The sequence below is a fragment of the Balaenoptera borealis genome, assembly GCF_965194805.1.
Source record: "Balaenoptera borealis genome assembly, chromosome: 14".
Lineage (NCBI taxonomy): Eukaryota > Metazoa > Chordata > Mammalia > Artiodactyla > Balaenopteridae > Balaenoptera > Balaenoptera borealis.
The window spans coordinates 62,661,270-62,687,408 of record NC_138875.1 but is presented as its reverse complement, the minus strand read 5'-3'; the positions used below and the strand labels follow the sequence as shown (position 1 = coordinate 62,687,408).

Below are 26,139 nucleotides of genomic sequence, written 5' to 3'. Positions count from 1 at the left end.
CTCAGGAGCTGCGGTCCCCCTTCCAAGCGGTCCTCTATGGTGGAAAGGAATGACCACTTTGCAGTGAGTCAGGGTGACTTGGATTTCAGTCCCGACTCCATTTCCAACTAGCTCCGTGCTACCTCAGATCCTCTGGGCTTGGGTTTGTGCGTCTGTAAAAGGAAAGGGTTGTCCTGGGGGATCTGAGCCCCTGGCACCTTCAGCCTGAGTGTGTGTGAGTTTCCCCGTGAACACTTCAGGTGAGGAGAGTGTGGAAACTGGGGGCTGTGCCCCACCCCACCCCAAGCCAAGTGGAAATGCCCCATGATGAGGAAGCAACCCTTCTGTCATTGGCACCACCAGTTTCCTTTTAGATGCGTGAAAACTCTGGGGAAATCCTAATGTGCGCGCGCATGTGTGTGTGTGTGTGTGTGTGTGTGTGTGTGTGTGTGGTTTGAAAGAAGTGGAGAACTTAAAATGTTTTCTTCTGGAGTTTTTCAAACGTTCCCAATTTCAGGGGTCAGTTTCTTTAACCTTAAGATCCCTGCCCTGTCCCCCCTCACCCTCCCCTGCAATGCTGCTTCTCTGCCTTCCTGTAGGTCCCCATACCTCTCTTTACACACAGGGCACCTGGGGAAGCAGGTTAGGGGGCACAGCCCCGCCCATACCCCCAGTCAGGACCCGAGACAACCCAGCACCCTTGCTTAGCCTGCGTGTTGCCGTCGCTCAATTTAATTACTGACTCCAAAGAAATGCTCCCTTTATCTGTGTGCTGGTGCTGAGTCTGGTGCAGGGAGTGGAGGGAGGGGCTGTGGTTCCTGGAAGAGCCTGGTCACTCAGTCCCTGCGAAATCAAGCCCCTGAGTAAAGAGAAGTGCCCACGTTGGCAGCTTCAGTGCTTTGTTGAAATGGCCACCTCACCAAAGCTACTCCCTGGGTGGAATTTGAGTCCAAGGTGTTCACTGGAGCCAGAGAATAGGTGTCGGCATGGCCTCAGGGACACCTGGATTTGATGGGGGGTAGGCTGATTTACTGGAGTTTCTGATGGACTCTCCCTGCTGACCAGCGGCCCAGCCTGCCCCCTGCACCATGAGGGGGGAGGGGGAGGTGACAAGGGCTCAGTGCTAGACGCTTTTGTACAGAATCTGCACGCCACCCCTCCAAGTTTAGTTGTCACTGCCGCTGAGGCAGGTGGGAGTGAAAGGGTCCCCTGCCCCTAACACGGACGGGGCCCAAGCAAGGGCACAGGCAGGCTAAAGACACAGCAGCTACAAATCAGGCTTGCGGAAACCGTTCCTGCGTCCCACACGGGAAGCATCTCCTGTGCACACCAACCCTCGGTCCATCTCTCCCCTCCCCCCACTATGGCCATCCCTGGGCCACATTCCGTGTCACAGTCACTAGTGGGAGGAGGGGGCCGTGAAGCAAGCTCAGGGATGTCTGGGCAGGGAGTCCTGAGGTCCCGGTGGCCCCAAGTGGGAGGGGCGCCACCCAGGGCCCGGTCTGGACAGAGCCAGAGTTCTGGGTCCTCGCCTCCTGTCTGCTCGCTTTCCACCTTCCACAGCCCCTCGCCCTGCCCTGTTTCCTCCACGGTCACCACGTGGGGTAAGGACCTGGGGCCACTGCCCAGGTCTGGATATAGGTGGGAAAAAGCCCCCCAACCCCGGGGACAGGTCTCACTGCTCCCTGCCCGTGTCTGAAAGTCATGGTGACGGGGAGGTAGGTTCCATCCTGTCCTCTCCAAATCCTGAGGAGCCCCTGGAGAAAGACCCCAAGGGACCAGGTCAAGCTCTGGGACCAGGCTGGTGATAGCCACCTGTGGCCTTATTTGCAGCTAAAACCCTAGGTTTTGACAAGTGTAATGACATGGGACCATTGTGCTTCTATGTGATGTGACTCTTGGTGGACAAAGGACGGTGCTTGGGAAGGGAGTGGCTGTCCACCCGTGCTCGGCCAGGCAGGGGCATGTGCTGGGACTGGGAGTGGAGGCTGGCTGGTACCGTGGAGCGGGGGCGGGGGCGGGGGGGAGGGGGGGGTGGGTCTGGATTCCTGGGACAAGCGGGAAGTGGCCACCGAGTGCCGAGTGCCCAGTGCCGAGGCTCTGAGCTGACTCTTGGGCTTTTCCGCCATCTGCACCTTCAACAAAGCCGTTTTGAAGCTGTCAAAGCTCCCTCCCCGGAAGTTCTGCAAAGGGGAGCTCAGGTCCTGCTCATCTAGCGAGTGGGCCCTGGGCCCGTGTCTGTGGAGCCTAAATGTAGCTGGTGGGTCCACCTGAGGGTCCTGGTTACAAGTGGAGCCTGCAGACCTATTATATACTGGCCCCCGTCATGCTGTCTAGGAAAGTATATTTTCCTGGGTTTTAATTCTTTGGAAAAGTCGTATTTCATATATAGTATTTAAACAAATATTTGACCAACCAGAACACCAGGCTCACAGGCCAAGTGGATGTGAGAGGGACACTTATTCCAGAGGCCCAGGGGCTGCGGCCCCGCCCAGTGTGAGGCCCCCGGAGGTCAGGGCCTGACTGCATCCCTCGCGTGATCACGGCCGGGCCAGAGACCCAGACCCTGTAACACAGGGTCACAGAGCACCTAATGCTTGGGGAGGTGTGTGGGTTAGACCATTCGGCCCTCTGCCTGATGAGCTGCCCTCTGCCTCATGGATTTCAGTTATTCCACTGAAAAATGAGACCTGCCTTTCCAGGCTCAGCATCTCAAACAGCAGCAACCACCTCCGGTTTTACTTTAGGATGAAGAGCCTCCCTTTCTCAACAGGGAAGGTGGCCAGAGTGGGGGCCTCCGGGGGGCTGCCTTGCTGGATGAGCAAGTCATGGGGTGCAGGGCCTTTTATTTCCGTGTAAATCTGATTACAGAAGATCTGGGAAACACGAAGAGAGTTCAGAATAAAGCCACAAAGATTGTTCAGGATTTTAAAAAGATGAAGGGAGGGGAAAGAACCGCGAGGGAGAGACAGCGGCCCTGATGGGATCCAAGTGCTGCAGTTGTTTTCATCTCCAACAGGCCTTTGGAGAACAGGTGTGGAGCGTGGATCATATCTAACCGATGTTATTTTAAGTGTGATAATGAGATGTCGGGGGTACAGGCAGCCTGCTTTCACGTGCTTCATAGGAAGGGTGGGCGTGTGTGCTCAGAGGGGAAGAAATGTGGCTGAGTGTTCACAAAGCCCAGCCCAGACAAGGTGTGGGTGTGCATTTTGTTTCGGGATTGTTCTTTCAACTCTCCCGTGGGTTTGGAAACTGCAAACGAAATGGTGGTGGTGGAGGATGAACTGAAGTATTTAGCCGGCCAGTGGGGAGCGCAGCCAGCCGGCGGCAGTCCCGGGGCTCTCTAGGTGATGGCGTGGTGATGGGCTTTGCTTCCTGACTGGGGACAGAGAGGGTCAGAGGAGTGTGGAGTGGCCGGAGGCCAGGATGGCAGCTCCCAGGGACAAGGAGGACGTCCCCGAAGGGCTTCCAAAGGCTGGAGGTCTTCAAAACCAGGGCAGGTTCCCTTGGTCCACAGGAGCCAAGTGTGTGTGGGGATGGTGTGTGAATCCCTATTCCTTCCATGATGGTCACCAGGCAGCTGGGGACACAGCTCCTTCGGGTCCAACCCAACCCACCAGCGTGAGCTGTGTGTCTGTCCTGTGCCGGCACCGTGCTGGCTGGGATGCAGTCAACAGCCAGGCTGCCCAACTAGTAGGATAACTGGACATCAAAGGAGGCCAGGCTCTTGCTCGCAGCTCTGCCCGCCCCACCTGCCTCTGTGTTGGGTTCATCCGGATGGTGGTGAACAGGTGACAGGTACCCCCCCCACACACACACACCCCACCTCGGCCGATCTTGTGCAGGGTTGGGAACAAAAGTACAACTCCGTTTTCTGTGCCTTTTCTAGACAAGAGTCCAGACAGGGTAGGATGTGTGATGGTAAACCCCTGGAGGGCCAGAGGAAGGCTGCACGGAGGGTGACTGCAGCCTATTTTGTTCTACGTGCGCGCGGGAAGTGAATTGAAACTCTGACGAGATGCTCAACCCTGCCTCCTGGAAGCTCTAAATTCAGACAAGTCAGTCTCCTCATTTGCAGGTGAGTGAGTAGGACCAGACGGTCTTTAAATTCCCTGCCAGCTCTCACATCCTATGACTGATCAACACCCATCCTAAGTTACATCAGACAAAACCCAGCTCACCTAAAATGCAATCTGATAGTCCTGAGTCATCTGTTTTTAAGGAAGTAGTGAGCATGTATCCAGGAAGTGCACAATGAAGAAGAAATTCATGTATAAAGCTGAGTCTAGAAAATCAAATCTATAACAGATGTGATCGGATGATAACGAAATTGTTACCATGTTCTGTAGCAAAGAGGAACAATGTCTCACCCGTAACGAACCCAATGGCTTTCACCAGCCAAGCCTCACCCTCTGCATTCCTTATTTTCCGAAACGCGGAGTCAGCTCCATCCTGACCACCTTCTCTGTTCCCCGGCCCAGTGTAACTGTCTTCAGCTTCTTGTAAAAGGATGGACTCTGAACGGGGTGACAGAACCCTGGGATCTGGTCCCCTGTGACCCCCTGACAAGCTGTGTGACCACGGAGCCCGTTTCTCCCTCTGCAGCACGAGGGGGTCAAGGGCTCTGCAGCCAGGCGTCCAGAGCTTCCCCCCGCCCCGGCCCCTTATCTCAGACACACAGGCAGGGTGTGCGGGGCTGGGGCGGAGGCAGCAGCCATCAGCGAGGAGGGTGGAGGGGACACAGTACTGGATGGGGTGGGGGTCCGGGGGCTGCCCAGTGAGACCAGCTCTGGAGGGTCCCCATCAGGGGCTGGGGAGGGAGAGGTGAGGAGACACACCTTCACCAGGGTTTTTCAAACCAGCTGAGGCCCAGCAGCTTTCAGGACTGGCCTTGGGTAGGTAATATTTTTAAAAATAGTCTTTATATTATTTTTCCATTAAAAACTAAAGATGGGGCTTCCCTGGTGGCACAGTGGTTAAGAATCCGCCTGCCCATGCAGGGGACACGGGTTCGAGCCCTGGTCCTGGAAGATCCCACATGCCGTGGAGCAACTAAGCCCATGTGCCACAACTACTGAGCCTGTGCTCTAGAGCCTTTGAGCCACAACTACTGAAGCCTGCGTGCCTAGAGCCCGCGCATCGCAACAAAGAGTAACCCCTGCTCGCCGCAACTAGAGAAAGCCCGTGCACAGCAACAAAGACCCAACACAGCCAAAAAAATGATAATAATAATAAATAAATAAATAATTAAAGAAAAAAACCAAAAAACTAAAGGATGAGTTTTGCAAGATATGAAGTCTTGGAGATCTGTACCCAACAATGTGGATGAACTGAACACCACTGAACTGGACACTTAAAAAGGGCCACAATGGTGCATTTCAGGTGATGTGCTTTTTACCACAATTTTTAAAAAGGAGAGAAATAGACAAGCTTCAGAAAAGTTGGAAAAGACTGAAAACTAACAAAAGACAACATCCAACGCCCAAACACCATTAATTAATTAATAACATTCGGACACACTTCCTGCTGTCTTTTCTTAGCCCTGATGTCCCTCCCTCCAAGAGGAAGGCCTTTGCGGGGGACTGCAGGCCGGAGCCCATCCAGGTGGAGGTGGCCTGGGAGCCGCAGGACGGCACCCAGCCGTGGGGGGGGATGGGTGGTGCTCTCCCACTGGCTCTGCCCAGCATGCCTCCCCCTGCCATTTCATCCACACCCCCCGCAGGAGAACTGCAGTGTTCTCTGTCCCCTTCTCTGTGACTTCTGCTGGGTCCTCTCCTTGGGGACATTGGGGCACATAACTCACCACTAAGAAAGGTCAGTGCCGCAGGGAGTCTGAGGTCGGGCAGGTGGGCTTCATTTCGGCTCTGCCGCAGGGGGACGTGGGCTGTAACTGTAGCCCCGCAGGGTCGCTGGGCATACTGTGGGGGGTATGGAAAGTCTTCTTTCTCTCTTGGCACCCCGCACAGAGCAGGCGCTCGGCATGTGTGGTTGGTACCCCATAAACGCACCTCTCCGTCCCTGGTTGTAGAAGGCAACCTTGCTGGCTCGCTTGAGACCACTGGGCTCTAAAAAATTAAGGGTACATTAAGCAAAATAGAAATTGATCTAAGTGATTATGTGATTTGGAAGGTAGTTGTTTTCTTGTGTGTGTGTATGATGGAGAAATATATACTCAGCCACCTTTTATTTAAATATTTAAATATTTAAAATCATATATTGACTTAGTTGATAGAACAAACAGTAAGTTCCACCTTTTAGTCAGGAAAGAGAGAAGAGGGCAGGAGGAGAAAAGGGGAGAGGGACACAGAGAGGGGCAGACGGAGCACCGTGCTGAAGGGGGTGAGAAGTACGGGGAAAATTGGCCGTGCGTTTCCCTGGGAACCGTCCCTGGGATCTTGCCTGGCCCTCAGACGCACTCACTGGCAGCAAAGCTGCTAAGGTCAGGGGCTGGGTCCCACCTACTCCCATCGTAGGATACTGTTTAAGTCTTCAATGATGATTCATTGATTTATTCCCTGTTTTCTTCAACAGTCCTTACTGCGTCCTGGACACCATTAGGTCCTGACTATAATCCTTGCGAGGTTTAGTAACGTCTGCAACAGACGGAAAATAACATTTATAATAATGTGACGTGCTGGAACAAATAGTGATCGCCATCATGCTTACTATTTTCATGTTAATATTAAGGAAGCAGGCTGCCCGTGAGTGTGTGAGAGTGCAGGCTTGTGGAAACGGCTGAAGGAGAATTCGACAGGACCTGTTTGCACAGGCAGAGCGGACCCCCAGGAAAACACGGGCAGGGCTGGCTGGATGGCCGGACCAACGAGTCCTGGCAAGACGTGGGATCCACCATCCAGGCTGGGAGCCTCGGGTACTGGCTTCTAGGATGGAGGGCAGAGAAGCCACTGATGCAACCGGCCTTGGGGCAAAAGCCCTGGACCTGCAGCTTGGAGCTGAGCTGTGCACCAGAGAGGTGGGGTTTCCTGGGACACCCGAGCCCCAGAGGACGCCCCGCCTGCACATCCAGAGGTTGATTGGTAGTTTCCAGTGCCTTGTGGGTGATGAATCCCACGAGCGTTGGTATACATGCCAGGGTACATTTTTTGTGATAAATATGTTATAGGCCAGAACTTGTGTCCACTGATTAGTTATCCTTGTCTTTGCTTTGCAATGTCATTCGTGGAAAAGATTTAATTTTGCGTGTCCCTGCTCTAAACTCTGACCTTTGGTTCCAGTCACAGAACTCTGTTTCCCTGTGGTTTGGACGCTGCTGTGGGTCACCGGCCCCAGCCTTCCTAGGAGCTGGAGCCTCTCCCTGGGCAGCCCCCACTTCTTGTTTCCTGCTCTCCTTGGCCACCGCCTCTCCCTGCTGTATCTTCTGCTTGGACCTTGGACCCCTGACAACAAGCTCTGTCTACCTTGGGGACTCCCGCTCCCCTTCCTGTAGAGACCCTCAGGTCACCTCCTCACCTCCCCCCGGCGCTTACAGCTCGCCTGCCCCTCCCCTGCACGTCTCTGGATCTTTTGGACCTGATCATCTTTTTTTCCAGCCCTTCTTTTCACCCACTGGGCTGTTGTGTAAGGAACAGGAAAGATATTTAAAGCTATGTTGCACTTTCACAACTAAGCGCACAAATGGGAATGTTTGTCTTTTTGCTACATAAACCTGTAGACTGGATTAAATTAAGTTAATCTGCATCATCGCCACCTGCAGGTGCAATGCTCTGATGGGCCCTTTTTCTGGTCCCAGATTCCAGTTGGATGTGAAGCACCGAGAAGGTGTGTCAGGGCTGAGCTCTCGTCTGCTCCCTGCCCCATGTCTGCACCAACTGCACACCATGCGCCCACCAACCTGCCAGGTGCCCAGGTGCCCAGGCATTCCACGCGTAGAAGTCTTGCCTCCTGGGCTGGGTTATAAATTCCTCAGGTTGGAGACTAGACTTCCCGCGTGTTGCCTGTAATACTCAGCACGTGATTTAACATGCAACTGCACTGAGTAAGTGATTGTGAAGGAAGAAAACAGGCACAGAATTCACAGCCTCGAAGGACTTCCCTTTTCTGAAAGGGGGGCCCAGAATATTACAATGGGAAATGAAGAAGAATTGTATAATGCCTCCCTAAACAAAGAGGTTTCCACCAGGGTTTTGTTCGAGTTAAATATAAATTCAGGTGGTGCTTTTAAGAGAGTCAGAATCATTCACAGCTGATTATGATCCTCCAGGTATTTGCCCGAATTGCTTTCCCACCTCTCCTGCTGGTTTGTGTCTGGTCCTGACTTCTCCCTGCAGGGGTGGTGGGCGTGGAGGGCAGGTGGGGAGTGGTCCGGCGTGCCTTCCCTCTTCCGAGGCTCTGGGCTGGGCGGCTTTCTCTGCTGACAGGCTTGCTGGGAGGGTGCCTGAGATAAGGTACTGACGCGAAGCCGTGTGAATTCTTCTTCCTTCCTCCGCACAAGAGAGCCCTGGCTTTTTGGGGAGTCAGACGCAGCTCAGGCCGAGCCCGCCCTCCAGCTGTCTCAGCTGTTGCCAGGAATGCAGTGGGTGGCGGCCGCGCCCGCAGGCCCCTCTGGCCCCAGATTCAGAAAACATCCCTCCCCACCCACACCCACGGCCCAGCTCGCCCCGATTCTATAGCCCTTCCCTCCTAAATCTATGTGTGACCAACTCCCAGATACCTGCCACGTGGCTCGCTCATCCTTTCCAGGGAGAAACAGAGGGTCCCAGTGCCGGGAGGGGGCCTGGTCCTTCCGCGATGTGTTCCCCCACCGTCCTCTCCAGGCAGGTACTCACTGCACCTTCACAGGTGAGGAAACCAAGTAAACCGTCGAGCCACACATTTCGACCCCAGCTTCTTTTATTTTTGAAATTCATTTGATTGGGGTAAGAACACTGAACATGAGGCCGACCCTCCCCCGGTTCTCAGGTGTGAACTGTATGACTGTTGATTCAGGTACAACCAGCAGCCACCAGACGTCCTCACCTGACTTCACTGAACCCGTAACCACCGCCTAGACCCTGGCTTCCTGAGCAGGAGACAGGCTGGGGCTCTGCAGCTCTGCCTATATGACCTGTTTCAGCTGCAATGGGATTGACTAGAAACTGAGGAACAGAAGAACCGTTGTGTCGGATGCTCATTCCAGGGAGGGCTGGGGGGGTCGCAAGACTTTTCTGTTGGGTGAGACTTCCCCCCCGCCGGCCCTGCCTTCCAATGCAGCTGCCCCGATGCCTTCACTGAGGCCCCCCCCCCAAATCTGGCTTCCGCTCAACACAACAGCTGGAGAAGTGGCACCTCGAGGCCCCCGACTATTTTTATGTGGCCATCTGCCTCCTGGACAGGCCTGGCCGGCCTCAGCAGGCCCGAGGAATCCCACAGCAGGTGGTGACAGCTGGACAGCTGGGGACACAGGCCCTGCCCTTGACTGTTCTGGGGATGCTGGAAATGTGGCCTGAGGACACAGGAAAAAGGATGCCTTTACCTGTCGCAACTCAGGGCGACGTGGTGCCTGGCTTCCTCTCCATCTCTGGAGCCCTGAGGCCAGCCCTGCTCTGTCTGCCGTCACCGGAGTCTGGGTGGTGGGCTGGGAGGGGAGCCCCCAGGCGTGCGGGTCGCAAGCTCTGGCCAGCTGCAGGCCTCACTGCACAGAAGGGAGAGCGCCGCACCCAGAGAAAGCACTGGGCTCCTGCTGGTGACGAGGCCCCAGGGTCCCTGCCGCAGACTGACTGAAAACTGCCAGAGCAAAATCCAGCTCCTTTGTAGAAACTACGATCATCAATCATCGGAGAAAGGAACCCGCATCCCCAGAGAGGAAGATGGCAGAAAGGAGAGAGGAAACGTCCAGAGTTTTCTTTTTGCACACAATTTATTCATCACACAGGAGCGGGAGCAGGAGATAGGAGGCCCATGGGTAGATGCAGGTTGTTGTGGAGGAGCTCATTCAGAAACTCCCAGACTCTAAGCCATACTTCTTTTGAATGTAACCCGCTTCCAAGACCCCTGTCCGTTCCACATTCTCCTCCTGCTTAATCCCTGTTAGAACAGGCCAGGGAGCCCCTGGACGCAGTAAGGAAAGGGCGCTGAGTCAGAGAGAGGGCTGAGTCAAGGCCTCAGGGCACTGAGTGAAAATTCCTTTTTTGGAAGCCGGGCCGCCCCTCTCCAGGAGGCCAAATCCCTGGGAAGTGATGCAGCCCTCCGTCAGTGAGAGGCAGGAGCCGCCCAGCGGAAGGTGCCGGAAAGCCATTTCCGTCCTCCTCCCTCGCTCGGAAAGGGCTTCCAGCCGAGCTCCTTGTAAGGGAAGCGCTCACAGCAGAGCCCGCGGAGCCGGTGGCAGCACCACCCACCTCTGCCAACCTCCCCACCCGCTGCATTTCCCCCAGAAGCCGAGCAGGAGTGGAAGGGGGGCCCTGAGATGCCTTTTTTATTTTGCTCTGTTTGAAAAAGAGGCTGTGCTCTGAGGAATGCGGCTGCAATTCCTTTACTTCTGCCCCTCCTGCCTGCGGTCCTGGGCTCCTGGCCCTGTTGCTGGGCGTGTGAAGCAGGGAATGGGTGGGAGTCAGGTCGGTGTAGCAGGGGTCCGAGGGGATCCGGGCTGTGATGGGGGCGGGGGCAGGGCAGCACGAGTCCGGGACCAGGGGTCTGACTGCGGGCGGTTCTGTGCTTCTGGGACAAGCTGTGGTGTCTCCCTTTGTCCTGGGCTGTCAGCCAGGAAGGGGACAGGCCTCCGTGGCAGCGTTTCTTAGGAGGAAAACCACAGATCCAAATGGCACCTGGCTCCTGCCGGTCTCCTAGTCTAGCAGCAGCGTCCCGTTTCCCCCAGGGAGCCGCACTGCCCCCTCCCAAGCCATGTGGTCGGGGCTCGCCCCGCATCCCTCGTGGCCTGGGGTCCCACCTGACTCGGCCACGCCCGCCCTGCATCAGGCCCCGGCTTGGAGCAGCTTTGTTTTAAGGAAAGGTTGCCAGTGCAGCTTGATCACCTCTAAAAATTCAGATCCACAGGCTTTCAGGCCACTGGGCTCATTCAGGACCGACATTAAAAAACCCTACAATAACATCTGACCCTCCTGTCTCCTGACAGACTTAAAAGTGATTGCACGTGTTAGCAGAGCATCTCTGGCTGAGTTTTGCTTCTGTAAGTTTTGTGTGCTTTTCTGACATGAAGAAGACAGGAGGAAGAAGTGCGGTATCACAGCGACTCTCTTGACTGGTTTATTGTGGAGCCGCAGGCCTCGTGCTGCCCCCGTCCCCCCACCCCATCCCCACCTGGGGGGCCTCCACTGCCTGGCCCCTGGCAGTGCCCTCAGGCCCCTTTTCTTTCCTGAGCAGGGGACACGTGGTGGGAACACAGTGTCTTCAGAATGCGTGTCCGGAGAGGGATCTGCGGGGTTGAGGCCAGCGGAGACTCCACACCATGCGCCCCTATCCACTCGTGATCCCCCGGCGAGGGCGTGGGCCGGGCACCGCCCGCTCCTCCGTGTCAGCCAGCACTCGGAGCATGTAGGTGCCCGTGTGGACGAGACACTGGCCGGTCACTTGGGCGGTGTGAGACAGGAACCACAGCAGGCTCCTGCAAGAGACGGGGCGGTTGGGCGGTGGTCCGGGCCCGTGGGGCAGAGGACAGGGGTTCCCCACTCCCACACCCGCACGCGCTCAGGGCCACACAGCCTACATCCCAGCACTTTCCAGTCCCAGCTCCCAGGGCACAGCCTCCCAGCGCTGAGATGCAGGCGCCGGCTCCGGAGGTCTGGGTGGGACCTGGGACTCTGTGTTTCCGGCAGCTCCCCTGCCACTGGCCTGGGACCACTCGTCCCCTGGCCTCTCCCGAATGTGGCCTGTCACCAAGTCACTGGAACATGCTGAGCGGGCGGTCCAGGCAGCACAGGCTCTGTCCTCCTTTGGCCGCTTGCTAACCCTGGCGGCCTTGCCAGGGCTGTGGAGCTTGTGGCTGAACTCAGTCGAGTCGGGGTGAAAGGAACCCCAGGCTGGAGGGGACTCAACACACCTGCCGTTGCGACCCTGTGACCCAGTTCGCTTAGGGCTGACGGGACACCGCGACTCAACCCTGGGCGTCTGAGCCCAAGGCTGACGTGGCATTCGTATTGTTTCAGACTAAAAAATAGCTCTAACTCAAATTCTTATTCTCTACCAAGTCCAAAGCTGAGGAATTCCACGCATTTTAAGGTCCGTCCCTTCACAAGGAACCAGGGCTCGGCCGCACTGGTGGGGACTTCCACTCCTGGCGTCCCCGTGGGGCCTGGCCAGCAAAGCCTCATATCTGAGGGCCTCCTGCAGCTGCTCGCACCACCCTCAGATCCACCAGACGGTGAGAATCAGTGACAAGAAGGCTGGGTCGTCTCTCGGGAAAGATTTTGCTGAGGTGGGTTCACTTTCTTTACACTTATCTAAGTTGTTGTAACTCTCCCGACTCACTTGAAAAATCAAGCAATCAAGCTGTTCTCACCCGTCTCAGCAAAAAGAGGAAGGTCCCTGGGGAATGGGGGGGCGATCCAGATTCCAGCAGCAGGACAGTATGTGTTGTCTGGGACCGGGCCTCGGTGACTCTGGGTGGGAAAGGAGGCCAAAGGAAGCCACCGTCTGCCCGCACGACCGTGTACCAGGCGTGCAGCCCCGTCAGAAGGACCAGCCTCATTTCCAGAATGAGGAAAGCCTCGTTCCCCGCCCGCACTACCCTGCCCCGTGCTTCCCTCAGGGAAGCCGTCCTGGGACAGCGGAAGGAGGGGACCAGCGCCCCAGAGAAACAGGCAGGCCCTGCCAGGGAGCTGTGCAGGGGACATCAGGTGTCACGTGGCACCTCTTAGGCGAACTTCAAAGACCTCCTTCTCCTGTCACCCTCTCCCTGAATCCCTCCAACCCGAATCCCTTCTTTAGAGGCTCAGTGACGGATTAACGGAGGGCTGGAAGCAGGTGTATTTAGGGCCTATGCGATCAGAGAAGTTGGAAGCAAACTCCTCATTTTAAAGATGATGAAACTGAGGCTCAGAGAAGTTGAGTAACCTGTTAAAGGTCACACAGCTGGCTGCTCAGAAGCAAGGCTGGGCGGGAACCCCTGGTGCAGGGCTCACAGGCCGGGTGTCCGGAGTGTGCCTGGTGCACATAGAGAATGTGTTCAAACTGTTTTGGGGTACAGATCGGGACCCGTCTTCTCCAGGCCCGGCCTGTGGGGTAGGGGTGCCCTGGCAGTGCGTGGAGAGGGGCAAGGCCAGCGCCTCCTGCCCACCAGCTTCAAGTTCCGTAACACAGAACTACATGTGCGAGTCCTCATCCAGGTTTGGGGGCTAATCTGCACAAACCAGGTCAGAATCTCCTTGGCTCTGGTTTTAGCTGTCATTGCTGAGAAATAAGGTTTTTAAATGCACAGCTCTAGGTTTTAAAAGGAATTTGGTTCTTCTTTCTATTTATTATTTAGGTTTTCTTTCCATTTCGTATTTATTGGTCTTTGGAGAAAACTATGTATTTTGGCTCAAGTTTTTGTTTTCTGAGTAAGTCTGTGGCGTAAGAGTTTTTATGACAACATGAGTGAGAGTAAGGCCGGGGCTCGAGGGGCTGGGGAGGGGCTGCCCGCCATGTCCAGACTCTCTGGTCCCCAAGTCTGTTACCTCAGCAGGGCCTTGAGGCCCGGGCACCGGATGTCGTAGGACACCGAGTACATCTCGTACATAGTGGCTTTCACGTTGAGGCAGCCGATGACATCCTTGGGGTTCAGCTTGTACAAGTCGAAGGTGACTCTCGCGATCCCCTGTCTCTTTGGCGGCTGGCGGGCTGGGATGTAGGTACCACCCTAGAGCCGTGGAGGAAGAAAGCCTGCAGCACTGGCCTCGCTGTGACCAACAAATCCTGTGCCTCTGGTTTTAGGCTGGTTTCAGCTGTCCTGTCAGCTTAAAATCTGTGACTAAGCCGCTAACTATTCGAGGAATGTTTTCAGCAGATCAGTGTGCTTATGTTGCCATGGGGTCCAAACCCATAAGAAAGTGCCCTCCTCCAAGCTGCTCTGTTCAGTGACCGGAGATGAGTGTGATTCGGCTTCAGGGTCCAGGGGTCAGTGGACAGTTGTGCCTGTGACTTGAGGTGGAAACGCACTCACCCTGGTCACCTAGGGCCACGCGGCCGCCTGCTGACGACTGTGCCACAGCCCGCCTGACGGCCAGTGGGCACGCTATTCCCGCCGTACGAGAGGCACCACGGAAAGTGCCAGAATCCACAGCTAAGCCAGGGCTGGTGGCGTGTGATAAATCGTGGGCTCCCCTGATTTCTAGTTCCTGCCCTGGAAGAAGGTTGCCCTCTTGGGGACACTAGTGGGACCTACTCTCGGTCTACCTGAGACCCTTGTGGTTGGGAGAGAAGGTCGGAGACCTCTATAAATCCCAGGTTTATAAACAGTCTTCCCACAGAAGCTTTGAGAAGAAACAAGAGAGAACAAAGCTGTCCCAGGTACACATCCCAGGTATACATCCCAGGCACACGTCCTGGTGGGTTTGCTGCAACATGGTCCTGCAGTGTCCAGGATTCAAATAGAGGTACAACTTTCATGAACCTTAGGTGTTGGGAGTAGTTGAGGCTGTGAGTGTTAAATACTCTGACAAAAATCTACTAAATTTGAATTTAAACCATAAATTCCTCTAAAAGCACCCAAACCCTTCTTGCTGGAGCCCCTCTTCTCTTCCCGCCCCACCCCCCGCCCACTTGGACACATGATGGTTGCAGCCCATCGACTAACGCACCGAGGTCCTGCTGCCTCGGAGAGGGTGTGTCTGTCGTTTAGGAAACGTTAGTAAAAATTAAGATTACAGAATCAAGGGGTGAGTTCCACCTGAGCCCCTGACACAGCTCCTCTCTGACGCGTGAAAGTTTTAATCTCACTCTCCCAACATCCTTGGTCTTGAGTCAAAATCGAGATGCCTCCCCAAACTCAGGACCTAATGGGGGTGTGGTTTCCATCATCTGGACCCAGGAGGCCCCTGAAGATGCTCTGAGGACCTGCTCCCCACGGGACAGGCTCCAAGGCTTTGGATTGAGGAAGGGAGACCCCTGGCGGCTACTTCTTGGAAGTTCTGGCCAAGTCAAGTCAAGTAGCCTCACTGAGAAACCCCTACAAGTGGGGCAGGACTTACGATCCCTGAAGGAAGGAGGTCCAGACGCCTAAGACCCCGCGTGAGACTCACGTCAACCAGGCTGTTACCAGACAGAGAAGCCTCCTCTCACCCCGAGAACCACCATATCGGTGCCACTCTCGTCCACAGCCTCCCGTCACCACCCTGACCCCCAGCTCAGCGCCCACCACACGGGGGCTTCAACCTGTCACATGGCGACTGACTCCCCCACTAAGTAAAAGAGGATTTCACTAGCAAAACAAACATAAAAGACCCTTTCCTTCTGAATTAGTTTCCTGGGGCTGCTGGGACCAACGGCCACAAGCTGAGTGGCTGAAAGCAACACAGACTGATGCTCTGACAGTTCTGGGGGTTGGAGGTCCTGAGTGAGCCACAGGCTGTCCTGCTGGGGCTGCCGTCCCGGCTCCAGAGGCGCCTCTGTCCCTCGGCCCGTCTTCCCGTCACTCCTCTCTCTGCTTCCGCCCTCGCTGACCCTCCTGTGTCCCCCTTACAAGGACCCTGTGATGACACCGCCACACCAGGCAATCCAGGATCATCACCCCATGCCAAGTCCCCTTTGCCACGTAAAGTGACACGTTCCTGGGTTCTGGGGATGAGGACGTGGGTCATGGGGGCTGGAGAGAGGGACCAGCTGGGTCACAAGCATCAGTGAATAAACTCCGTCCACTGATGCTTCCTCCCCGGGTCTCTGTAAACTACACTCCAGCTTGCGTGGTTTGGGACTCAGCAGTCCCTAAAGCCTCAGCTTGAGGCCAGGTGCTCAGGAGAGAGCTCTGGGCAGCTGTCCGCCCAGCATCCAGCAGAGCTGGGGTCACTGGCTGCCCACAGGGGAGATGCCAGCTTCCCTGCCTGCTTCCCTCTCTGGATCCTGGTTTCCATAAAATGTTGGATTCTGAGGATTTCCCTTTCTTGAAGGTCAGTTAGGCATACAAAAAGATGTTTGAATATTTTGCTTTACATTTTTAGGTGTTTTATGGTGGGAATGTTTTCCAAGATATATTTAGGCAAGCAAAGAGGTAGAATAAAGGGTTTTCTCAGAAATAAAACCCTTTATTCTACCTCTTTGCTTGCCTAAATCACTGTGTTTACACCTACACACCCCTCCCTAATTTTACCAGTTGTGTCAGCTCGCCACCTCCTGAGGTCACAGACAGTGAGTGGTCACAGGTCATATCCACACACTCTAACCGGATCTGTAGCCCCTCACTGGCCAAAGCCTGACCCTCAGAATTACTGGCTCTAAATCACATAGTCCAGGTTCATAAAGATGCCAAGTTTCCTAGAAATAGTTGAAAGCATCCCTGGAGGGTAGGAGATCCAGTTATCAGGTGAACACAAAGGAGGTATTTGGAAAGTGGGCCGGTCAACCCCAAAGTGGGGACCACACTTCCATAGGTGAGAAGCCTTCCCAGAAGCTGCCCAGACAACACGCTTACCGGTGTCCACTTCTGTCCCTTCTCCAGGACCATGAGGTGCGTGTTGTCCCCCAGGGTCTGGAAGAACTCCTCCGTGTCCACCACAGTGCCGTCCTCCTCCAACACCAATGTGACCAGTCCGCTGGTGATAACCAGGTCATCCAGGGTCTAGGTCAGAACACACCAGCGTCACGGGGTGAAGTGAGAGACTCTGTTTGGACCCATCCATGGCATCAACTAAGTCATGGTTCCAGAAGTGTTGGCCGATTTTGAGGGTTTTAAATGGTAAAGATGTACCTTACCTGGTGTCTATGACTCAGCCTTTGCTTGGAAAAGAGAAGTTAAAAAGTCAAACGGACCTAACTTCTTCAGAGGTTTCAGCGATGTGAGATAAGGGATTACACTGAATAATATTCAGTTTCTAAAATGTCCTGCTTATTTGGACAAATAAAAAGAACGACCCTGTATCTGTGATACTTAAAGAGCCCACATCTCTGTCGCTTCAGAGACGGCGTGTTGGATTCTCATTTCTCGTCTCCGATGAGAGTCTATGATTCTTCCTTATCTGGCGATCGAGGACGCTGTTTTACATTAAGGACAATTCGTCCCTGGCCTTTATAACCAAAACCAGATTTCTACAGTTGCTGCCTCCTATATTCCCCTTGTCAAAGAACCAAAGCCACATTATCAATTGATGGCTACTTTGAAGGTTTTCGTCTCTGTACCCAAGTCTTTTATGGGACAGGGACACAGCAATATTCCCTTTAATGTCAGAAGGCTCCCCCAGACCCTCTGAGGCCAGGACACAGACCCTCTGTCTTGCACTGGCTTGTTCCCGGGACCCATGTGGGCTGGTGGGGGTACCTTGGTGAGGAGCTCCTGCAGGCTGCTGGCGGTCACCCCTCGGCGGCTGCTCCTGTCATGGCTGGAGACCCGGAAGGGGCGAGCGGGATGCATGAGGGGTGTGAGCAGCACCTTCTTCGTCTGCGACCCCATAAACGTCAGGGGCCTAGAAATGGAGGGAAGAGTAAAAACAAATTGATGTTACTTTAAAGAAGAGTCTTTAAAGAGAGGTTTGAAGTACACAGAAATAAGACAAGCTTAGTATTTGCACCTAAAAGAAAGGAAGCCAATGGTTGGGGATGATTAAAAATTGTGTACCTGACATCCAAGGAACAAACAAATACATACAATTAAAAAATACAACCATCGTTACACCCATTTTTACCAGAACGTTCAAAGCCCTTGCAGTAACTGTTTGAGAAGGAAAGGTAAGGTCATCAAAAGAGAAATAACAATTATATTCTGCAAACATGGGTTTTAGAGCTGAAAAATCTAAGAAAATGATTTCTCCATGCCATGTAGTAACTGAACAGAGTTAAAGAATTAGGCACACACACAAATAGTTACATATTTGCACAATAAGACAAAGCCAGAAATTTAAAAGCCAGATAGTGTTCACTATAGCAATAAACCAATTTTTTGAAATTAGGATAAATGAGGAACAGCAGAACCCTGTAATCACTGCGGCTGGAAAAGCAACCACTTCAGATTGTATGTCATGTGGCACTTTGGAGTGAGTTCCACATTTATCAAAGAATTAATTTAACAATTCACCACAAAAAAAGAACTAACATAGGAAAAGAAAAAAACGTAGCAAAACCAAATGAAGACAATTTTCTGAGGAAAAAAATCCCCAACTCTTGATTATTAAAGTTTTGTTACCTAGCAAATACTAAAAAGTAATAAAGTGAAGGGTAAATTTAAAACAGCTGATAAGTAGTAACTTTAGTAGTTTTTTTCAACATACACATATTTTGCTTTATATGTATTCACTCAATCCTCAAAAAACCTAGTTTTCTCAATTTACAGGTGAAGAAACTCAGACCAGAGAGCGGCCCCACAGGTCAGAGCTGGGATTCAGACCAGGCACCTGGTCTCTGCCTCAGAAAGGTGATCTAGATGCCACAGGCTAAGAAGGAGTAAGAAAAGCCTGCATATCAGTGAAGAGGTGAAGATTTGACAACAATCAAAGAAATGCAGAACCACCTTTGACACCATGTGTGCTCTTAAACCCACAAGCAAGAAGTTGTCTAAATAAATCTGGAGGGGACCAGATGCGCCTTGCTGGTGGGGCTGGAAGGGGGTTTTCAGTCTCTGTGGCGACCAGTCTGGCACTGAGGGAGGAGCTCCACCCTGGACAGTGGATGTTTTTATATCAGGAATGTATCTGTAGAGAAATTATTCACAATATAAACAGAAATCAGCAATGTCCCAGGTCCTGCTTTGTGCTGGCCACTGTGATAAATGTTGGACACTCAATCTCCTCAGACCCCGAGGGACTAGCACCTGTCATGCCACTGTCCCCCAACCCCGAACAGCGCTCAAATAGGTGGTGACTATTTGGACAAATCCTTGTTCAGTGACAATCAGGAGAATGAAACAAAGGGCTTTATTTTGGGGGACAACCTAGAAGATACAAAGTGAGGACATGACTGCTTTCTGACACTTATAGCAGTTTGTCTAGAGTAACTCTACGAAGGTTAAAATTCTAGGAACACCTGCCCTGTTTGCCAGTGTCGGCCACCTGCATATATATATATATATATACTATATATACACACACCTGCATCTATATACATATGCATCTATCTATCTATATATATATATCTCACACACAGTCATTTATCTATGGTTTATCTCTCCGACTAGACTGGACTTTCCTTATGGACAAAGGTGACAACCTGGACTTGCAACTGGCATCTGAAGTGCGGGGGGCGGGTGGGGGGCAGTCTTGTGGGGCTGAGCCCTCACCCTGTGGAATCTGACACCGTCTCTGGGTAGATGGTGTCAGAACTGAGTTCAGGGACTTCCCTGGTGGTCCAGTGGTAAAGAATCTGCCTTCCCTGGACACCCTGCCAGCGACTGAGAAATGCTTGGTGCTGTGTGGGAAGCCCCTCCCCCATCCTTACATGCTAGAATTGGTGTCACAACCTCTTTACCTAGATTGTCAGCAAGAATTTGGTGTGAAGCACATTTAGCCGGCATCAGGCTTGTGCCTCGTGACTGCAGGCATCCGAGCACCTGCCACAGCCAGCAACGTGCTGGCTTTTTATAAATTTATTTATTTTTATTTTTGGCTGCATTGCGTCTTCGTTGCTGCACACGGGCTTTCTCTAGTTGCGGCGAGCGGGGGCTCCTCTTCATTGCAGTGCGCAGGCTTCTCATTGCGGTGGCTTCTCTTGTTATGGAGCATGGTCTCTAGGTGTGTGGGCTTCAGTAGTTGTGGCGCACGGGCTCAGTAGTTGTGGCTCTCGGGCTCTAGAGCGCAGGCTCAGTAGTTGTGGTGCACGGGCTTAGTTGCTCCACGGCATGTGGGATCTTCCCGGACCAGGGCTCAAACCCGTGTCCCCTGTATTGGCAGGTGGATTCTTAACCACTGCGCCACCAGGGAAGCCCTGTGCTGGCTTTTTAAATATATTAACTAATTTCATCACAACCTTACAAGGAAAGTATTACCCCATTTCTCAGGTGAGAAAACTGAGGCTCAGAGTGGTTTCTCAAGGTCACCCAGTTAATAAGGAATCTCTCTGAACTTCAAGTCCCAAGCAGTAAACATTGGCCAGAGCCAGTGAAGAAGAGCTGCGGGCTGGGAGGACACCCCCAGCTCCTCTCCAGTGTCACCACCCAGCCTGTGGCCAGCGTGGCAGCTGCAAGGGGACTATGCCTGGCCAGTGGTCCCCACACGGCTCCCCCCCAAGAATTAGAGCGGCCCAGCGAGGGAGGCCGGGGCTGAACCAACCCAGCGGAGGGCCTGACACACGGCCTCCAGACCTCTGCCCCAGTTCCAGGGAGTTACACAGGCTCCTCATTACACAACACGACAACCAGGGCCCCACATTCTGCTGGGCTGACGCTCAGAGCCCTCCCCGGCAGCCCGGTGGACAAGGCAGCGAGGATTATCCACACAATGCTTCACAGCTGGGACCTGGCTCTGTTCTTAACCTGATCGTAGCATCATCAGAAACTTGAGCTCGCAGTGAGGAGTTAAGAAGTGTACCAGCACACTGCCTGACCAGGCCAAAGGCGAGCATCGCAGCTGAGTACCAGGGAGGCTCAGGGCATGGAGGGAGGGATCGTCAGAGTCGGGGTGGGGTGGGGGGGGGAGGTTGCCCACTGGTGAAACCCTCCTCTGGTGTGGGGAGCCCAGGGCCTGCCAACAAGAGCCTCCCTCCCCCCAGAGCAGGGAGTCATTCCTTTGTCCCTGAGTAAAAGACAGGCTAGGGCCAACCAGAGAAGTGGGAGGGTGGAAGGACAAAGTTCACGTCTTGGAACCTGGACCCGGGCCCTGGGGGGGGGGGGCGGTCAATGGCACGCCCTGGGCTGAACAGCTCTGACCCAGTTAGTCGTGGTCTGTATCTTCTCATCGCCACCTTTGTGAGCCCCCAGGTGATCCACTGACCTAGCTCCGCCCACCACAAAGCCCTCATTGTCTTTTAACTTCTGACCAGATTAAGTGCTGGCAGTCACTCCGGGGGGCCTTCCCTCCTCGCTGCCCTGAGATAGCCGACCTCAATAAAGAAGGACATCCAGTTATTGCTGTTCTTACGCCATATGTTTCCCAACAGAGAACTGGGTCACTGTTGGAGAAAAGGCTCAGGAGCCACATAAGAAGGCCCTGCAGGCGTGAGCCATTCTTTCCAAGGAACAGGATGAGTGATTTGATGTGCTGAATTATATATAATCAAGACTATATTATAGATGATGTAAAAAGGGGTTAAATGATATCTTAGGTACACTAAACCTGCTTAACAAATACTATGCCTGCTTACCCTGCTCCAGCGAAAGGAACAGCAGGGACAACCAGGCACACGAACAAAGCAACATATTAATCCAGCTCAATTCTGGTCCTCTTAATGGGATCATTTATGTCACTGGCCACTAGCCCAAGGCTGAAAATGTGTTGCTATTCCCCCTGAATGCTGTACTACATCAAAGTTGTCACAGGAGCACTAAGAAGACTTAGAATCCAGCTTTTGGCAACCCCTCATGTTGGCCGCCCTCTAATCCCTGGGAACGTGCAGGCAATCACACAAAACAGGAAGGGAAATGGCTCAGTACATGGAAAAAAAAAAAACAAGGAAACAGGCTCTTCAAGGAAATAGATTGTTTGGGGAAATCAAGACGATAAGAAAAGTCAGACTTCATAGAACATTCTGGAAAATTGTGAGGGTGTGTATCTCCCAGAAGTGAAGGAACAGGGAAGTCTCTGTATTTTTCCAGGAGGGAGTAAGGAGACCTCAACTCGTAGAGTGGGAAATAAAGCAATAGGCACAGACTGACAGTGGACGTGAACCCTACTGCAGTGGAACAAAGCTGGCCCACAGGTCACAAGAAGGCATCTTTCTAGGCCACCCTCTGGACTGATGTTTGTTCTGAAAGCACTGGGGGAGAAAAGCAGGCCCGGGAACAGGCCGTCAGGTGGACAAGTAGGGCCCACGTGAAGAGATAAAGCTCAGACAGAGCTCTGTGCCCAAAGCTGGGTGACAAGGACAGTGCAGGGAAGGGAGGTGTGACCCCAGCCATGGGAATGCAGAGAAGGGGCAGGCCTTGGAAAGCATCCATCAGGCTTGGCGGGGCCTCCGAGAGCTGCAGGGACAGTGGCTGAGGGACAGTCTCGGGGGTGGTGGGGTCTCATTGCGGCAGGAAGCAGAGGAGTGTTGGCCCCTGCGAGGCTTCCTGCTCCCCAGCGGGCCCGGCTCATGACAAGCAACACATGGGACATGTGGGCCCCACTGGGAGCCCCATGGCGGGACTGTGGCAGCTCCCGGCTGTGCCTTGACCCACCCAGCAAAATGCTTGGTTAGAAATCATATCCAATACATGACCGTGAAGTCTTTGAACACTTTGAATATTATTAAAATAAGAGTTTAGACCACAAAGGAGTAAGCATCAGTAACGTGGGAGATTGACTTGTAGAAAAGTCAATTCCTTGCTTGCATCACTAACAAGACTGGTCAAATTTGTACTGAAAGGGCAGCTATTCAAAACCTAGAGTTCCTTGTTCAAGGAAAGAGGTACTAAATAGCTACAAAAGCAGCTACTTTGCACAAAGTGTAAAGGAGATCAGCTCTGTAACAACCTCAGGGTCAGTGTGAATGTTATCAAAGCCAGAACACAAAGTCAGAGCAGACTTCGTCTGTGGCAACACACACCCTGTGGACACCCTGGGTGTCCAGAGCTGAGCCAGGAGACCTTGGGCTGCAGCTGCTGGGTCTGCAGCCTGGACTCGGCTTTAAAGAAGGCAGAAGACAAAAGTTTTCTTTTCAGCAAGTGTTACAGATGGTGCAGAAGCAGGTGGGGTCCCAAGAATTAGAGCAGCTCAGTTCTGAAGCAGGAACCCAATGACAGTGAGTCCCCAGAGGTGGTTCCTAGCTCCCAGATCCCTGCACTCAGGGCTGTCTAAGCAGATCAGTCCTTCCCCATGTGCTCATCTGCCAACATTTCAGAAGCAAGTCTCTTCCACCTCACACAGAGATGTTTTGGGTTTGGGATTGTGCTGTAGGGTCAGGTACAAAGGCAGGGGCAGCCTTAATTCTGCAGGCCTCGTCTCCTCCAGCTCCAGGCCACACAAGCCAGGGCTTAGGGCCCTCTCACAGTCCTTACAACTTGGCCCACCAGCTCAGTGCCGGGAGGACCTCGGAGAGGTCCATGGGAGAAAAGTTTGGAGGATGCACTACAAACTGTCAGCAGTTGCTACCCTTGGGAGTGGGACTGGGGGGCGAGTGAAGCTGGAGGTAGAGGAAGAAACCAAGGGCCTTCCCCTTAGGCCTAAACCACATCAGTGAAGATGCATGAAAACGTCTGTTTCTCACCTTCCTGGGGTCCTGTTTTTAAAGAGAAAACCCGAGTGGCAGACAGCGCCCCCTTCCATCTTGGCGGCCCCCTCTAACCTTGGGCCTGGCACAGATCCCCCTTTAAGGACCCAGGTTCAGAAGCTTACAGATCACACTCCCCTCTCTCTCACCCACCCCATCCCTCCACCCCAGTCACCTTGGAAAACCTGCATTTTAAAGAACTCAAGGAGATCTTCAGAGAAGCAGGATCCCTCCCCCAAGTCTGTAAAGTTACTGCCACCCAATATCTTTAGGATTTTACAGACAAGGATTGGTTTGGGTTTCCTGGGTGTGAGGATGAACCCAAGAATGGAAAAAAAGTGATGCAGGGCCTGGGTCACAGGCGCGTGGACCGGGAGAGGAGGCGGCGGGGGTCCGCGGGCCCCTCTGCCCCTCTACCCCTCTCCGCCCCCCAAAGCGTCACCACTTCCCCCCAAACTCCTCCTTACAAACCTGGGGGCTCAGCCAGCACAGTCAGGGAGCGTCCAGGCCCGGGCACGCCCCGGTTAGCCCACCACGCTCCGAGCCGGAGCCCGCGCGGCCCTGAGGGGTCAGCTGGCCGCCTCGAGGCCGCCCAGCGTCTCCACCAACGCCCCTCGTCTCGCCCCAGCTCCCGCCGCGGTCCGGGACCCCGAGAAGCCTTGCCGCGCGGGCGCCCAGGCCTCCCGGGACGGGCCCCGTCTGCACCCGCGGCGGTCGCGGCTAGAAATGCAGCCGCTCCGCACTCACCACGGTCACCTGTTCCGCGGACGCACGCGCACCTCGGGAGCCACACCTGGCGCTGGCGGCCGGCCGGAGGCGGGGAAGGGATCGCGCGCGGGCTCCGCTGGGCGCCTGGGCGCAGGGGCCGCGGGGGTGGGGGAGCGCAGGGAGAGCGGGGCGCACGAGGACAAGGGGCGCCGGGGGGGTGAGAGGCGCAGGGGGCGCAGGAGGACCAGGGCGCAGGGGGACGAAGGGGGCAGGGGGATGCGGGGCTCGTGGGGACAAGGGGAGCCGGGGGCGGAGGGGGCCGAGAGGGGGCGGGGAAACGAGGGCCCCGAGGGCGGCGGGGGCGCAGGCCCGCGGGGCACTAGCCTGAGGAGGGCTCCGGCGCAGTCCCGGGCCATCTCCATCGCTCGGGTCGCTGCGGGGCCGGCCTCCCCGGGCGCAGCCTCTTAAAGCGCCGCTACCGGCCCCGCCCGCGTCCACGCCCCTCGGGCTGCGGAGGCCGCGGAGGACGACAGTCGCCACGACCCAGAGCCCAGCCGCTCCGCGGGCCATAGGGGGTCGCCGGTCGGCCTGTCGGAGGTTGGGGCAGTCGGGGACACCACCACGCTGGCAGCGTGGCCTCGGCTGTGGAAAGGCGGATGTGGCCCCAGGATTCGGGGGACCGTGGGGCGGGATGCCCGCAGGCCCCCTAGGGCCGCGCCAGCCGCTGCCTTTGGGGCGAGGACCAGCCCTCAGGGCCGACCCGCCAGGCTGTCTCGCGGTCGGGACAGGGGGTAGAGGGGGTGAAGGACCCCGGGGACTTCACAATCCTTTAGCTACAGGGACGGGACTTTATCAGAGTAAGGAAGGCGAGAGAAACACCGAGCCAGGGCGAGAGGGTAACCCAGCTCCTGCTTGCATAGCCCTCGGGATGGGAAGATGCAATAGCGCCTGTTCAGACCCCAGAAGGGGCGGGGCTGTCAGGGATTCCATAGCTCTTAATTGCGAACTTGGAGCGGACTCTCTTGAACGGGTTAAGGAGTGGGGTGGTCTCCCAACCCCGGCGCTTTAAAAGGGGTAAACCGGGATGAACGTGTCCAGCGCCGCCCTGTACGCAGGGTGACTGGCCCTCGCCTTGTCAGCCTGCTGCCCGTGCTGCTGCGAGGAGCCGTTTTCCAAAGAGCTGTGACCTGACCTCTGCCTCGGTCCCGGGACTCACTTGACCAGCACAGCAGGCCCTTCTGCCCGCGCTCCGCCTCCCTTTAGTCACAGAGACAAACACATGTCTTGCCCTGAGGGTCACTGGTGTCACGAGATGAGTGTGGAGCCAAAAGCAATTTCTTTCCAGAGTCCTGGACTTCACAGGGCCTGCGGAAACCCCAGCCCCAGGCAAGGGGGCTCCTGCCCAGAGACCCGGGGCTGGACTGGGCCTTAGCTGCCCCTCCCCCGACCCCCTGCCGTGGCCTGAATGTTTGTGTCCACCCCACACTCACATATTGAAACCCTAATGCCCAGGGTGACAGCACTGGAAGGTGAGCTTTGGGAGGTGCTTAGATTGTGAGGCCGGAGCCCCCATGGATGGGATTAATGTCCTTACAAAAGAGGCTCCAGAGAGCTCCCTCACCCCTTCTGCCACATGAGGACACAGGGAGAGGATGGCCAGCCATGAACCAGGAGGAGGTGTCACTAGAACCCGGCTCTGCTGGCCCCTGATCTGGGACTTCCAGCCTCCAGAACCGTGGGCAGTAAATCTCGGCCATTCATAATAAGCCACCCTGTGTAGAGCATTCTGTTAGAGCAGCCCCACCAGACTAGACACGCAGTTTGACAAATGAAAAAGTGGGTCCAGTCAATTCAACTCCCCTCTTTAAAAACTTTTTATTTTAAAAACTTTCAAATATAAAGACATATAGGGACTTTCCTGGTGGCGCAGTGGTTAAGAATCCACCTGCCAATGCAGGGAACACGGGTTTGATCCCTGGTCCGGGAAGATCCCACATGCCGCGGAGCAACTAAGCCCATGCGCCACAACTACTGAGC

General features: G+C 54.7%; 1 protein-coding gene and 1 long non-coding RNA gene across 5 annotated transcripts; both read right to left on the bottom strand.

Moving 5' to 3' along the window:
* Positions 1-1,614: 1,614 nt before the first annotated feature.
* On the bottom strand, positions 1,615-8,645 carry LOC309611059. Its single transcript, XR_014234308.1, has 3 exons — positions 8,229-8,645; positions 5,786-6,575; positions 1,615-4,267 (listed from the first exon to the last, which is right to left on the bottom strand). It is a non-coding gene; the product is annotated as an uncharacterized lncRNA (long non-coding RNA).
* A 2,513-nt stretch (positions 8,646-11,158) lies between these two features.
* CIDEA (cell death inducing DFFA like effector a) lies at positions 11,159-24,584 on the bottom strand. 4 transcript variants are annotated; one of them, XM_082354912.1, is made up of 5 exons: positions 24,487-24,584; positions 17,381-17,525; positions 16,538-16,684; positions 13,590-13,771; positions 11,159-11,539 (listed from the first exon to the last, which is right to left on the bottom strand). In XM_082354912.1, exons 1-5 carry the CDS (start codon positions 24,522-24,524, stop codon positions 11,392-11,394), a joined length of 660 nt encoding a protein of 219 aa, XP_082211038.1. In that variant the 5' UTR covers positions 24,525-24,584; the 3' UTR covers positions 11,159-11,391. The 4 variants fall into 4 exon arrangements, with proteins under 4 accessions (XP_082211038.1, XP_082211041.1, XP_082211039.1 ...); XM_082354915.1 differs by lacking the exon at positions 24,487-24,584 and adding an exon at positions 24,142-24,458; XM_082354913.1 differs by lacking the exon at positions 24,487-24,584 and adding an exon at positions 23,866-24,121.
* Between the last annotated feature and the right edge of the window lie 1,555 nt (positions 24,585-26,139).

Coding starts and splice junctions, on each gene's coding strand:
- CIDEA (XM_082354912.1), bottom strand. CDS start 24,524: ATGGAGATGGCCCGGGACTGCGCCGGAGCCCTCCTCAG. Junction 16,685..17,380: donor TGCAGGAGCTCCTCACCAAG/GTACCCCCACCA, acceptor GTTCTGACCTAG/ACCCTGGATGACCTGGTTAT. Junction 11,540..13,589: donor GGCCTCAAGGCCCTGCTGAG/GTAACAGACTTG, acceptor CGTCTCTTGCAG/GAGCCTGCTGTGGTTCCTGT.